Source organism: Neopsephotus bourkii, unplaced genomic scaffold (genome assembly GCF_033783945.1).
Source record: "Neopsephotus bourkii isolate Nb327-2 ecotype Australia unplaced genomic scaffold, CSIRO-AGI_Nbou_v1 NB_1507, whole genome shotgun sequence".
Classification (NCBI taxonomy): domain Eukaryota; kingdom Metazoa; phylum Chordata; class Aves; order Psittaciformes; family Psittacidae; genus Neopsephotus; species Neopsephotus bourkii.
Genome location: NW_026901983.1, coordinates 464,047 through 479,774, shown reverse-complemented (window position 1 = coordinate 479,774; position 15,728 = coordinate 464,047). Strand labels below are relative to the sequence as shown.

General features: G+C 37.0%; 1 protein-coding gene across 3 annotated transcripts in view; it reads left to right on the top strand.

The window, feature by feature from the left end:
- Positions 1-15,728, top strand: part of CERT1 (ceramide transporter 1) — an 80,821-nt gene that overhangs the window by 57,228 nt on the left and 7,865 nt on the right. For 2 of the 3 annotated variants that reach the window (XM_061369573.1, XM_061369575.1), the window contains 8 exons: positions 565-722; positions 6,360-6,452; positions 8,017-8,103; positions 8,535-8,627; positions 9,194-9,271; positions 13,873-13,968; positions 14,628-14,760; positions 14,868-14,938. In XM_061369573.1, coding sequence (XP_061225557.1) covers positions 565-722; positions 6,360-6,452; positions 8,017-8,103; positions 8,535-8,627; positions 9,194-9,271; positions 13,873-13,968; positions 14,628-14,760; positions 14,868-14,938 — 809 coding nt within the window. The remainder of the gene's footprint in view (positions 1-564; positions 723-6,359; positions 6,453-8,016; positions 8,104-8,534; positions 8,628-9,193; positions 9,272-13,872; positions 13,969-14,627; positions 14,761-14,867; positions 14,939-15,728) is intronic. The other variant, XM_061369574.1, reaches the window with a different exon arrangement.

Sequence of the window (15,728 nt, the reverse complement as noted above, 5' to 3'; positions counted from 1 at the left end):
CAACAGATGGCTTGGTTGACAGCATGAAGTAGTTGTTGGAACTGCAAAACCCACAGTATTTGGATAGTTAACACATTGGATACTTTTATATCATACCTTTTTACTTTGATGTTTTTAAATATGTAATTACCCATTTAAAGCAACCTTGAATGTTACATTTCGGGTTTGATTGCATTTTGAAATTGTTCCTTTCTTAGTGCTGCATCAGATACATTTTAAGGTTGCTCTTTGTTAATTAGGCACCCCTTCAAGCTGTCAAACTGCTATTGTTACGAAGTATTACCACTCCCTCCACCCGCGTGATTTGCGGAGTGCAGAGTAATCGAGCATTACAAGCAGACTTGAAACAGGGTATTGCAAAATGAAGCTGAGGGGATGTGTTCCTCCCTTTGAATCCCTTTCATTATCCTGTGAATAGCTGAAATTACTATATTTTTTTTTTATTTTTATATTACATCTCTAGCCGGTCTGTTTTCTTCAAATAGTTGTAATATGAAGTACACATGTAAAATGCTTGCTTGAATTGAAGGCAGCTATCAGGGAATGATTCCTGTTTGGTTTTAGTGTTTCCACATGTAACACCGAAAGGAATTAATGGCATAGACTTTAAAGGAGAAGCTATAACTTTCAAGGCAACTACTGCTGGAATCCTTGCTACACTCTCTCATTGCATTGAACTCATGGTAAAATGTGAAGAAAGCTGGCAAAAAAAGCTAGATAAGGTAAGATAATTTTTCTTTTACTTTTGTTGGGAAAAAAAATGTTTCTTTAGATTAAAATCAAAATTGAAAACGTGCTGTTAACTTTTTTTATTCCAGGAATTGCTTTTATTTTATGTACAGCATTTATTAGTTCTATGTGCTTTCATTATTATGCCTATAAAACATGAAAGTCTTGTCCTAACTGGTGATGTAGTAACATTATTTATCATTTCAGGTTTTGCCACCCTTGTTCAGATAGTATATTTTATATCTATAGAGAACCTGATAGTATTCCGTAATAATAAGTGTATTGGTTGCAACCTTCTAAGGGACTTGTTTGTCCATGTTTGCAAAAAAATGTGCAAATCTCCAATTTTTTTTAATTGTGATAAAAGATGGTGACAATACTAAGGAGAAAAACAGTTCTAACTTTAAATGTCTTTTTAAGATACAATTTCATTTTCCTTTTGGAGACTAAAGAGATTAAGTAATGTTTTATGCTGACTGGTTAAATTTTTAAAATGTGTGGTATTACAATATCTGTTACTCTGATAGCAGTGATAGTTCATGCTATGCCTACTCAACCACTCTAGCAACTTAAAAAGGAGCAGTGTCTTTTCCCGTGGGATGTGCTGGAGGCACGGCTAGGTTGTACTTAAGGCTATAATTTCTAGAATCCTGCCATCACTGGCCGGTGTCCTGTGCAGTACTCTAGCTGTTGTCTTGTTTTTCATTTAACATATTCCCATGTGGTGTTTATTATACTTCTCACTCCCTGTGTTTTAGTGGTACACTATTCAAAAAATGAGCATATTCAGACAGAACACCTCCACGTCTGAATCCTTACGTCTGAATCGTTGCCTCTGCCTCTGTGGTTGTCTTTGTCCACATGTCAAAGATCTGACCCTAACTGTATTGAGACTTCTGTCAATACTTAGTTACTGCTTCATCTAAGTAGTTGGAGGAATTACAGTAGATCCAAGACTTGAAGCTTGTTCATAGGATCATAGGTTGGACTAGACCTCTTGAGGTCTCTTTTTCTTGAGCCTTCTGCTTAAAAGGACAGTTAGAGATTAAACCGGGTTGCTTATGGCTTTATCAAGTCTGGTTTCAAGTCTTTAAGGTTGGGGACTGCACAGCTTTTCTGGGCAACCTGTTCTGCTGCTTAAGTGTTGTAGTAGTAAAAAAGCTTTTCCTTATATCTAGTTGGAGTATCTCTTTTTCCAGTGTCTGCCTGTTGCTTTTCATCCCTCTCCTACAGGCTGCTGGCTCAGCAGTCTGTAGGAAGTCTGAAGTAAGTCTGGCTCAGTTTCTTTGAGTTTGTTGGAGGTATGGGAGAGCTACTATTAGGTTCCTCCTCACAGGCTTCTATTCTCAGGGCTGAGCAAACACAGTTCACTCATGTTGATCAGACTTTGCTTAGAATATGGATGAAGTGAATTTTTCTTGTCCCTGTTATTATATAATACAGAATATGTTAATAGAGAATTTTAATTAGTTTGTCACTTCTTATTTTAGGACTTAAAGGACTTATTTTTGCCTGTAAATGGTAAACAAATTTAATCCTAAATTTCACTTTTGGTTTCATGTGACTGCTACTCATATGGCATGAGCTAATACATTTTAAAGGGGGTCACAGCTTATTTGGACTTGTTTTCCCAGAAGTTAAAATAGCAAAAGATTCTAAAATCTTGGAGGTTTTAAGTTGCTCAGTGTTTGTACACCTGCAACTTCTTTGAAGTCACATTTGTCATTGAAATTTTCTGGCATTTGTAACACACTCATGGTAAAGTACTTGAATTCCAATATAAATTAATTACATTCTTCTAATTGCTGTGCTTTTGGAAGGGGAGAATTTCATTGATTTAAATAATACAGAATTGTGGTGGGCTAGCGTTGTCTAACAGCCAAGTGCCCACCCACCACCTATCCAGAAGGATTAGGGGAAAGAATAAGATGAGAAAGCTGATGGGTCAAAAGGAAAACAGGGAGATTGCTTACTGGTTCTTGTCATATCAGAGCATTCTTGACTTGGGGAAAATCAGTTTGTTGCTGATTTGAAATAGATCTGGTTAATGTGTAACATAAACACCAAAACAACTTTCTTCCCCCATTTCCCAAGCACAGCTTCACTCCTTCACTGCAGGTCCCTGTACCCACTGCTTTCTAGCCCCAAGAAATGTGGTTTGAGGAAAATTGGGATTGCAGTGCATATCTGCCACTCCTTCCTCTTCACAAGTTTAGCCTCCTCCTGCACAGGTCCTCTCCATGGGCATCAGTCCTCTGGGGAAAATCTGCTGCAGTGTGTGTCCTATGTGGGATGTTGTTCCTTCAGGAAATTGTCCCTCTGCTTTGACCTGAGGTCCTCCATGGGCTGCAGTGTGGATATGTTCTCTGAAGGCCCTCAGTCTGCTGCTCTTCCTCTGCTTCTCCCTTCTGGTTCCCCCTTCCTCTCTCCTTGGGGTGTCTTCTGCAGTTAAATACATCCTTCAGAGAGGTGCCACACACATGGTGAATGGCCTCAGCTGTGTGCTGCAGTGGGTCTTCTTTGGAGCTGGCTGGAACCACCTGGGTCTGACATGGAGCAGACCCCCAGCCTCCTCCAACATAGGCCACCCCTGCAGCCCCCCATGACCAGCATCTTGACACCTACACCCTTAAAGACAGCAGTTGACTGTATTCAGAACTCTGGACCTCTGCTAACACTACTCCACTGCAGTTGTAGAACTGCTTTTGTTTTATTTTCATCTTCTTGTTAAGGATGGTTTTATGCGTATCTTCTATAATTATGGGCCTGAGCAAAAACCACTGCTCTTGTCATCTGATAAATAGATGTGGGAAGAGAATGGTGTTGATCTTTGGTTTGGTTTTTTTTGTTTTCTTGGATAGGTGTGTAAGCTGCTTTGAAAAGGAAGTAAGTATTTTGAGATTATGAAGTTTGGAATACATTCTCTCAGAGATCAGAGGGAGAAATTACATGAAGTTGGGCAGCTGGTAGTGTTTATGTTCTAGCTGGGAGAGTTTTAGGGCTCTTACAAGTCTGTCCAGTGCTTGTAAAAGCCCATCTAGCAGAGCTGGAAGGGGTAGCATCAAGTTTGTCCTGCATGTTGGTAGGCTTATGCTGCTGACTGTGTGCTGTGCAGGTTACATGAAGAGCAGTATCTCTGTCAATGGCTAAAACCAATTAATGTCTTTACAGTGGTACCATACCACTGTATAATGGCTTTACAGGTATTACAAGTAACAACTATAGCTCACTCCCCATTTCTCTCCAGCCTCCTCACTCCACTGGCTTCATAATTGTCTTTTACTTAGCAGCAACATACAAAAGTAATTAGTACAAAATTACACAGCCTCTGTCTTGTATCAAGCCAGCTTAGCCTAAAGATGCAAAATAGATTGTTCTGCTGAGCTTGAAGAAAATATTCTAAAATTGTCACTGTCCTAAAAAAAAATAATCTCATATTAAAAAAGCTCAGGTTCAGAATTTGTTGAACCTGGAGATGACTACATTTTGACTAGAGATGACTGCAGTGTTATCAAGCAAGTATCTTTATTAAACCCCTTTTATTCTGTTAAATGAAAAAAGGGTTTCAGGTTCCATTCTGAATGAATGTTGGAAACTATTTCTAAACCTTTGAAAACAAGAAATTATTATTATAAAAACATTTTAATTTTGAAGGATACTGCTCACATAATGCACTCAACAACTGTAATTTTAGATTTTTATATTTAGTTTTCTGTTACCAAAACAGTCAGATGGCCAGCATGAAATTAAAACAAAAACATATAATGTGCTATAAAATTAATTGTAGTTACAGCTTTGCTTTTTTACTCTTAGCTGTTAAGATCTTGAAACTGACTTTTTTTATTTTCCATTGCAGTATGTTTTCCAGTATAAGCCTCTTGAATGTATTTTAAAATAGACTTAAAATTAATAAGAAAGTGATTTAATCTCTAGCACTTGGTCCATTGTTTTATTTGCAACAAGAACCTTGTGATAACGCTTTTCACGTTGTCTTGACTACAGCAACATTTTTCTGTTCTTGTTTCCCTTGGTCTTACTAATTGCTGTTAATGAGCAAATTATAATCTGGACAGTATTAAATTTTACCCTAAGATTAACATGTTTAGGTAGTTTATTTTGTTCAACTTTGACAACCGTAACTTAAATGTTTCATTAAACTACACAGAATTCTAACACACCAGCAATTTTCCTGCTGTGCATCCAAACAGCTTCCCAATTTCTGCCTTGTTGCTAAGAGAAGCTGGCAGATTTGGAGAGTTGTCTTTTGACACACGTGAATTGTCAATAATTTGCAGATTGAAGTACTGAAAATGTGGGGATTTGGGGTGAGCAGGAGGAGGAGTTGTGATTTTGTTTTTCATTTCAGCCTTCTTGTAAAACTTCTATGCTTTCTCTCAATGCCTTATGCTCAAGTTCTGCTTTTATGCATCTTTAGGACTCTCTGGTTGCTTTCAAAAAATATAAACATGCAAAATTTTGTCAAATGTGCGTGTTAGCAAGTAGTGTCTTTTTGTGATAGTTTCAAAAGGGGAAGCCTGTGTTCTCAGATGAAGGCAGTACTGTGTTCACCTAAGTGCTGTTTTTCTCCCCTAAGAATTTTCCTGTGGAAAACTGTACTACTTTGTTTTAGTTCAAAGCTGTTGCTTTACTGTTCAAACCTGTCTTTAGAAACCAGAAAATGTGTTTCATAATGAATGTTACCACCCAATTCCCAGTTGGTAAATCCAGCCTTTCAGTATTGCTTAAGGGTTTTCCACAGTATTTTTTGAAGTTCAAATTGGGTCTCTGAGTGATTATACTCATCTGCAACAGCTAGTGTGCGGTGTCCAGTTTTCACCTGTAAGACTTAACTTTCTTCCACCTGAAGTGATTATGAAAGGCGACAGAGAAACATCTTATGTATTAAAGCTGAATTCTACAAAAAATTCAGAAGTTCATGGCTTTTTCACTCGCTGAGAAGATCTGGCAGTCTGTAGAATTTGCAGAGGAAATACTAGACTTAATCTGATCCTGGCATTACTACTTTTTTATTCAAAATACACAATGATATAGACATCAGTGGCTCTAGTACAGTCACACACCTATTATGGGAGAATGACGTTGAGTTAATCACTGTGTGGAGTTCACAAAATGATTCACATTGAAACCATGCCAGCTAATTATAGATACAAATTTAACATGCTGTGACTCATTAGTATCTCATTACATTCAACAAGTTAGCTTTTTACCAATCTTACTTTTCACCCTTTGTTATCATTGCCCAAGCATCTGTGTCAAGGAGTTTTATATGAGCTGCCAGATACAAAGTCAGGGAACCATTCATAGCTATGCTTAAGCTAGATACCAGTTTTTGCTTGCTGATCTCGTTTCTTTCACATGCCTTAAAGAGGGTATCATCAAGATAATTAGCTACCCAGGCATCGTATCATATATATGTATGTATATGGGTGCATACAATACAGGCATGCAAATAAATTCAGAAAATCAGCAGCTTTGCAATTTTTACTTGGGGGGGGGGGGGGAAGACAACAAAACAAAACTATACCAGTCAGGTAATTCTATTTATTGGCATGTTGACTGTTAGCAGTCAATTCATTCTTCCTGAATCACATTACCATGTAATTTTACAGGAGTCAGAGAAGAGGAGGAGAATTGAAGAAGCATACAAAAATGCTGTAACAGAACTGAAGAAAAAGTCCCACTTTGGAGGGCCAGACTATGAGGTACAAAGTCTGCTTTTGAAATTTTTAAAGATGCTGGGACTGGTAAAAATTGTTTTGTTTCTCGAAGAGGGGTGAATAGTGTGTAAATCAAGGTGTTTGTCTTGTGCAAGTGCATTCATGCCATTTCTGATATTCCACCTTGGAAACGGAAACCGTGTGAAGAATCTCAGTACTTAATATTTTGAGAGTGAAGTCTGTCTTTACCTCAGGCTTCTATGTTCTGCTTTTGTCTAAAGCATGTTGCTGGCAGATATTCCTGCTGATTTTTTTGCTGTGTTTTCTTGTACATTTGAGATGGCTTATATGCACTAGATTTGTATTTTCTCTTTTTGATGGTTCAGCATATACATGTGTAAAGCAAATATGAAACCCTGTCTAACTGAAGTCTAACTTCAGTTGATTTTTAGGTTGCCAACTGAAATTTTGTATTGACAAATTCAGTGATTTCTAAATTCCTTTCATCTGTTAAATAGCATATTCCAGCAGCTTCCTCTGCAGTGAGGTAGTCAGTCAAATTCTAAGCCACGTAAACCACATTGTAAAGAATAATATAAGCTAATGCACCTATAATGCAGTTTGCGTTGTTTTTAAGAACTTGAGCCTTTCGTGTACATTAGTCAAACATGTTTCTATTTACAAATCATAGCCTGAGAAATACTATTAATATGTTGAGATATTTAGAAGATTCTTGAGCTTAGTTTTTCTGTTGTGACTTGAGGCATAGACTGTCAAAATAAAAATAAAAAAGAAGAGAGAGAGAGAGAGAGATTGATTCAAGGCCAGGTTGGACAGAGCCTTGGGTGACATGGTTTAGTGTGAGGTGTCTCTGCCCATGGAAGGGAGGTTGGAACTTGATGATCTTAAGGTCCTTTCCAATCCAAACCATTCTGTGATTCTATGAAATCTGGATTTGGCTCCCTGTTTATGGACGTAGCTACTTTTCCCACATATCCCCATTGTAGTTTTTTGAAATACACTGGATCACCTTGTTTTACAATATACTGAAAGCAGTAAACCTAATTGTCTGAAACTAAGATTTTACTCTGTAGATCTGAATTTTTAATAATTGACTCATCTCCACATGCTGTTTAGTGTTAAACCGTTCTTTCCAAGAATTTTCAATAGAGATCCCAGAATTTTCCCTTCTGTTGTTATGTTTTGAGCAATTACCTGAAATCTGCCCTAAGGCACTGGAATTCTTGGAAGGAGTCTTAACTACACAATTACGTTAATGTGTACTTTACTGACACACAATAAATGGTTTTAAGAGAAGATACATGTTAATTAAAGCCTAAATCTGCCCTCAGAGTTTATTGGCACTGTTACTCATTTGCCTGTTTTTTTTTCTCCTTGATACGCTATCTCTAAATTGTAGTTAGAAGTAACTTCTGTTAACAAGTAGGGTTTTCAGAGGAATTGTAATCTTAAGAAATTGAGGTCTGTAGAAGAAATTTGCTTCCAACAGCCATATGCATAATATATAAATATGTTACTGTAATATTAAAGTGAAGTGGAACTCTCATGTCTCCAGAATTTTGAACTAGGTTTGGTTTTTATGCTCTAGGAAGGTCCTAATAGTCTGATTAATGAAGAGGAGTTCTTTGATGCTGTTGAAGCTGCTCTTGATAGACAGGATAAAATGGAAGAACAGGTATTGATACTTGAAAAATGTCTTAATGATGGGTGTTTGTGGGAGATTTCTGTGATTTCTGTGTGAGGTTTATAAATATAGTGACTACAATTGGTTAAGAATTGAAAGCCTTCCTAATGGATATATGTGGTATATATGTATATGGTCTCTGAACAGACGGTGAAAGTTTTGAGTGACTGTTGTGCTAGTACTTAATGGGTCCTTAATGCTGCCAATCTATTTTCGTTAACTCTGAAATACCCCTTGAGTACAGACAAATTCAGTCTTTACTCCCATTCACTTACTGAGAATTCCAATAAGATGACAGCTTCATGCCTGTCACTGATAGCATTAGTTGTTGTAGCCATCATGTAGGTTGAGGATGACTCACTCTGTTTCATAGTCCTTCCAGGAGCAGGTGACTACTGATAATTAAACCTATTCTGTTGCAGTCCCAAAGTGAAAAGGGTAGATTACACTGGCCAACATCCTTACCTTCTGGAGATGCATATTCTGCTGTGGGGACTCATCGATTTGTTCAAATGGTAAGGTATTTATTATGATCTCCTGAATGATGGGCTAACCTATAATATTTCTATATAATATCTTCTTCTTTTTTTTTTTTTTTTTTTTTTTTACAGTGTTTCTAGTAACTGTCAGTGGTTTACTCATTTCTCAAATGCAGTAGCCAGAATTGGAGAAGGACTGTTTTCTGTCTTGGCTCAAAGAAACACTGATTTGAGTATTTAGAATACTTTTGACTTGTATCAAGCTTGTCAGTTAGATAATAAAGGAAACAATCTCAACTTGTTAACCTCAGTACTTTCAAGATACCTTTACCAAAACTCATTGAAGTGATTTTGTAAAAGAAAAAAAAAATTAAAAAAAAAATCCAGTTGCTTTTTTTCTAGTGTTACTGGAAACACTGTGCTCCTCTCAGGGCTACACTGGGAGCATAATACATAATAGGTGCATGAAATCAGCATTTGCTGCTGTGCTTGCTGCTTTTGTTTTCCTTTTCTTCATTATCTTGTGCTTGCAAGTTGGTACTGAATGCTCTGTTGTGCCTTTGTTCTGATTACTTGGTTTTTTCTTTGTCTGTCTCTGGTAGCCCTATAGTCGCTCTTCCTCCATGTCTTCCATTGATCTAGTCAGTGCCTCTGATGATGTTCACAGATTCAGCGCCCAGGTACTGTATTAATATATCGAGTGGGGGTTGCATATCTCTGCGGTATTTCATCCTCTTCTCTAGAACCTGGGTTTTTTGTTACATAAATCACTGCTCGCTTTAAACTAGTATGCTGAGACAAACAAAGGAATTCTCTATTCCTGTACTAAATGGTTGTCCTTTTACATCCAGCTTGCATGCATATCAACTTGTGCAGTGGCCCCAATCTTGTGAAACTGTTGGATTTAATTAGATAGCTTTAAAAATACCTTCAACTTGAAAATTTTGCATTTCTGATTATAATAAAAGTAGAATATAACCTGTTTTGTGTGGGATGGAGATGGTCTTTGCTACAAGCTGAATAGATTTTCTTGCTTTTAAATCAAAGGTTGAATTTTGTATTTAACTTTTGTTTGTAATTACATAAATGCACTAAATGTTAAGGCTCACTGACCATTTTTTTTTTTACTTCGACAACTAGTTTTATTACTTGTTGATAAGATTATGGATATGAGAATTTTTACTGAAGAGTTTCAGTATATTTACTCACCATTCTGAAAATGAGTCTGACATCCTGAATGTGTCAGTGTAGTCATAGAGACATATTCCAATAATATACAAGATTACTTCAGGTGCTTTCTCTGAAGATTGTAGTTCAGAGTAGAATTAGGTAGGTGAGGTCATATGGTTGCGTTTAGTCTCAAAAAAGTTTTTCAGACATGGCATTTATGCATTAGTTTTTTTTCCTGCTGTGGTCTGTATGTGATTGTGAATATGGAGCTTCCTTTTGGGATCTGTTATTTTGAACTTTTTTAGAAATCATTAACCAATGCAGCAACCAACCTGATTTTTCAAATAGGAGTGGATTATCTTTTATTTAACAGAGTATGGAATTATACAATTTGCAGACCGTACTACCTGCTTTATGAGCAGGACCCTATCACTTAAGAACTTGCTTATTGGACTGAAATCCCAATACTTGCATTAACCATTTGCAGTAAGTTAGTATCTGAAATTTAACTTATTGCAAGGGAAAAAATTGGAGGTCATGTAGCACAACACTGATAGGCTCCTCTACCAGTACTCCAGTAGTCAAGTTAGTTTTTCAGGTTTTGTTTTGTTCTGGGGAAGGGAGGAAATCAAGTAAGAGAAGGCAAGTTTGATTCCAGACACAGAAACTGGTCGTCTGTCAGGCTGTGAACACAATATCAGGGAAACTCCTAACTGCTAAAGCATGCAGGCCTCCTCATTTTCATCTTTTATGCCTGTGACAACATTTGTACATTCAGGCCTCAGTTCCAGAGCACTAGTGTGCCTGAAAGCCTAGCAATTTAAAAACAAATCGTAGGTGGATCAGGTCCTTACCACAGTAATGAAAAGAGAGGTTAAGAATCAGGATCAAATAGACTGAAGTCAAGTTGTTGCTCTTTTCAGCTGCTTCATGGATTATACTACATAGAAGTTACTACTGAGTGCCTTCAAATGCAGTTTCAAGTTAATGGGCTTACTACAGAAAAGATGATCATCTTAACTTATAGGAAGCTGCTCTCCCCCAGCCCACCACCCCAGATATTTTCCCTAGAACAAGTTTTTCCCACATCAACAAGTCAGTCCAGCTACTCTTTCACTGCTACCAAATAAGCAGGTAACATAGCATGAAGAGAAAAGCAGCACACATTCTTTTGGTGGCAGTGTGCCCTGGACCTTGAATGCTCCATCCCTGGCAGTGTTCAAGGCCAGGTTGGACGAGGCCTTGGGTGATATGGTTTAGTGTGAGGTGTCCCTGCCCATGGCAGGAGGGTTGGAACTTTATGATCTTAAGGTCCTTTCCAACCCTAACTATTCTATGATTCTGTGATTCTATGAATATGAAATTGACCTCTGTTGCCAGGCCAAGTATTTGGCTTTTGGAAAGGCAAGCTAATATCTTGATTCTAAATAAATGTGACTTGTTTCTAGACTTCATTCATATGAAGAGAATTTTGAAATTAGTAAAAGGTCAAGTAGAAACTTGCAGCCTCTTTTTTAAGATTGAGAAGTATAAATCGTTTTCTGATTGGAGCTACTTCTTCCATGTGCCTCTATAAAGGCATTAATTTGTCTTTGCTAGTTGAGTAGGAGATCAGATCACTTTGTTTTAAAGTGCAGTTTTATTTTTAAAGTGCATATCACTTTCTGTAAAAGAACTATCCAATTTTAAAATAGATTGAGCTCTTCCAAGAGCCTTTAAAGTGAGGAATGTCCCACCTAGTGTTCAGGCCTAGACTGCACGGCATACAGGTTACAAGTATTGTCTGAGACCATTGCTGTAGCCTGCCAGGAACCCAGAGGTAAGAATTTGGCCTCTTCAACAGGAAAGGAGCTGTGAATCTTGACTTTGTGCCTCTGAAATAGGTGCAGGTTGACAGATAGCGATAAGTGTGTAGATAGTGGAATTTGGGCAGGTAACATGCACATGGCAGTTATAGGTACTCCAATTCCTTAGTGAAGCAGAAGTACGAAACTGTTTAGATTGCACTACTATGGATGCCTTCTTCTCTTCTTACCTTGCTCTTTTCATCCCTCCGATTTCAGCATAAAGCAAAAATCAGCAAAGGACAAAACAAACCTACAAAATCTAGCTTTGTCCTTAACAGATTAGGAACTAGGAGAGAAGAGACATAGGGACCTGAAGGTGTTGCAGGTAAACGTTGGGACCACGGTGAGGATTCCTTTCTGAAATTGTGATCTAGAGCTAATAAACAGAATGTTTAAATAACCCACATTCTTACCTGGTTTGTATTGTACTGTCATTGTTTCATGGGGTTAAGGGAAGAATCTTCTGTAGGAAACCTGCTAGAAATCAGTAGGAAAAAAAATGGCCTGTGTAGAAGCAGAAACACAAATTGTGTGGGTGGGTTTAGTTCGTATTAACTCCAAACTAAAAATGCAAAGACACCTCCCTGAACTGGATTGGTACGGTACCATTTCCTTCTTTTTCTTCCTGGTTTTCAGTGTGCTGCCCATGAAGTATGTAGTACAAGCAAAATTACTTGCTTTAAATTAAATAACACATGTAAACTCTGTATCATGTCAGATAAAGATGATTAATTATTCTTTAGTTTTGCTTTCTACTTGTACTACTTGCTTAAATATGTTTTATATATTATCGGTACACTAGTGGGTTTTTTGTTTGTTTTTTTTAGCTGTGCAAAGTCATTTATGAGTTCAGACTGTTAATCTTGTGATTGTGCACTTCTTAAGCTAACCTTTGTGTTGGTCAGTTAACTACCCTTTGCTTGTAGTGCTTTTGTTTTAGGAGGAAAAAACACCCTATTTCTAGTAATTCAGGAGAATAGTGTCAATCACATGGACTTACTTGCTGTGACAAGTTTTAGTAGTCACCTGCCTTTTGGGTGGAAAAAAGTTATTGAAGTGTTTCCAGTACTTGTAAATATGACAACGGATTCTTTTTGTTTTTGCTGTTATTTTTAGTTGCAGGTGAGTGGGTTTTGGAAAGGAATGGAGAACCAAAGAAACAGAATAAGACTGTATATTTTAAATAAAAATCTGTTTCCTGTGCCAGCACTCATTTTCATGGACATTCCATGAAATAAAAAAAAAAAAAAGAAAGAGATATTTGCAGACGTAGCAGCCTTCCAGTACCTAAAGGGGCCTACAAGAAATCTGGAAGGGAACATTTTACAAGGGCATGTAGTGACAGGACAAGGGGAATGCCTTTAAACTGAAAGAGGATAGATTTAAATTAGATTTTAGGAAGAAATTCTTGCCTGTGAGGGTGGTGAGACACTGGCAGAAGTTGCCCAGAGAAGCTGTGGCTGCCCCGTCCCTGGCTGTGTTAAAGACTAGGTTGGACAGGGCTTTGAGCAATTTGGTCTGGTAGAAGATGTTCCTGCCCATAGCAGGAATTTGGAACTAGGTCCTTTCTAACCCAAACCTTTCTATGATTTATAAAGGTGTACCAAATTTTTGGCCTTTACGAAAAGTACACACGAGTCTAGATAAATAATTCTTAAATTAGTATTTTATAAGAATAGAGTCTCTGAACAAATCTTTTGAATGTAAGCATTTGGGTTCTTTTTTCTAGCAGACAACTGTGCGAAAAATGTCAATGAAACAGAATAGGCATGCTTTGCTCATGACTCTTTCATTCAATGCTATTCCAATATGAGTTTTGACGTTCACTTTTTTAGAGCTTGTCTTCCTCCCTCATCCTCCCAACCTTTGTTAAGTTTTTCAAATGCTTTTCATTTAGTATGTTACAGTATATTGTAATTCTTTGTAGAGATACCTGAAGTAAGTTCCTATATGCTGAAATAAAACTGTCTTAGGTAGAAATAGGGAGCTTTGACAGTTTATAGAGGTGCAAAGTAAGGATAGGAAGTACCTTAAAAGGATGAAGGTGGAAGTTGAATCACAATTTTTGATTCTTTTTCTGAAGGCTGGAGGTATCTGCTTGTTCGTAACACGTAATAGAAGCTCTGTTGTCCAAATTCAGCTCCTGCACAGGGTTTGAAGTATTGACTTCTGGCTTCAAGTACTGTACAGTCTCTGCCCAAGAAGATGGACAGAATGAGTTAATGTGTTTTTTGTTGGTTTTTTTTTTTTTGTCTCCTTTAAAGGTGGAAGAGATGGTACAAAACCATATGACATATTCCTTGCAAGATGTAGGAGGAGATGCCAATTGGCAACTAGTGGTAGAAGAAGGAGAAATGAAGGTAAACATTTGGGATTTGCTTAATTGGTATAAGATGATACGCTGTGAAGACAGATACTTTCAGTCTGATGGACTTGACAATGTTAGGTTTATGTTTGGACTTAATGGTCATAAGGATTCTATGATTTTCTGGGAATACTATTAGCAAGTTACGCTTTTAAAGCTTCTGAGAATAGGATTAAGTTAGGACTGGAGTACTTTAAGTGTTGCGGCTTCTACTATATTTATTCATACAAAATTGTATGTAACTCTTGCAATAGCTTCACCTTTGCAGATTCCTTTCTCATTATTTCTTACTTAAAACTTGGTATCATGTAAATTTGATGTCTGAAAATGTTACAGTAGCAAGTTACTGTGTTGGCTGCTGTACTCTGCTTGCATGGATTCTTGTGTATAGTGATAATTAAGGTAGCTTAATCATTCTTGGAGTAGAGATTCTTAAAATACTTCTGTGAATTGCCATGAAAGGACATCTGCATTGGTACTTACCAGAGAACACTGACATGGCAAATTATTCATGTGTTGGTCTTACAGGTAAGTGGGTAGTTTGATGTTTGTGGTTGCATTGTTTTGGGGTTTTGTTAATGATATTTAAAAAAAAATTCAAGCATCAGTTTAGATAATTTCTGTTCTGCTTTTCTTTCTTTGTATTTGGTATAGGTATACAGAAGAGAGGTGGAAGAGAATGGAATAGTTTTAGATCCTTTGAAAGCAACCCATGCTGTTAAAGGGGTAACAGGGCATGAAGTCTGCCACTACTTCTGGAATGTTGATGTTCGTAATGACTGGGAAAGTAAGGAATTGGTGCTTATGTTTTGTGTGTTTATTGGCAAGGATGTTGTCTATAACACTGACCTAATGTGTATGCTTGATTTCTCTCTCCTCCCCCTCCTTTTTCAGCAACAATTGAAAATTTCCATGTTGTGGAAAATTTAGCTGATAATGCTATCATCATTTACCAGACACATAAGGTAATAACACTTAAGTGTTTAATCTTATTCTGAATATTTTAATGGCTTAACAATTTAAATACTGTTCAGAACAACATTTCAGAGCAAGTTCTCTATTAAACTGCAGCTTTGTCAGATAGCATAACTGGTTGTGCTTGTGTCCGGTAGAGCTTGTGATAACAAATGAGGACTGTTTTTAGTATCTGAATGTATCTCTGCCAGTAAGGCAGAAGCCTTCTAAAGGAAATGGAAGCAATTAATGAACACTGACCTACAAAGAAGAAACCTACAGCATTATATGGTATGCTTTTTTAACAATAACATAAGCTATTGTTGCCCAAAATTAGTTGGCATACACAGTTGCATTATGAGGTGGTATAATTGATGGTACAGCATTTTGTCACGTGTGCTCACCTCCCACCAGTCCTAAAATGTTCATTTGAATTACAACGCAACAACTATAACTTAAATATTTTTAAAAATTTTCAAAAAATGTTCAGAGTAATTTTAACCATGCATGCTTCCAGTATAAAACCAAGTATTTTTCTTTGCAAATTTTAACAATAGTGTGGTAAAAAAAAAAAGTTTACCTTAAAACTTTTTTGTGATTTTTGAGACAGTTGTGTAAACTATACAGTGCTGTTAAAACTAGACTTTTTTCCCATATTGTCAGGAAAATGGCTTCTGTATATTTTCTTACCAGTTTTTTGTTTCTGAAACCTTCTCTTAGGTAATACCAGTTTACCACATGTGTCTTACTGAAGTATTACCTTTTAGAAATAATACGTGTTTTAGATAGGTCTCTCCTTCT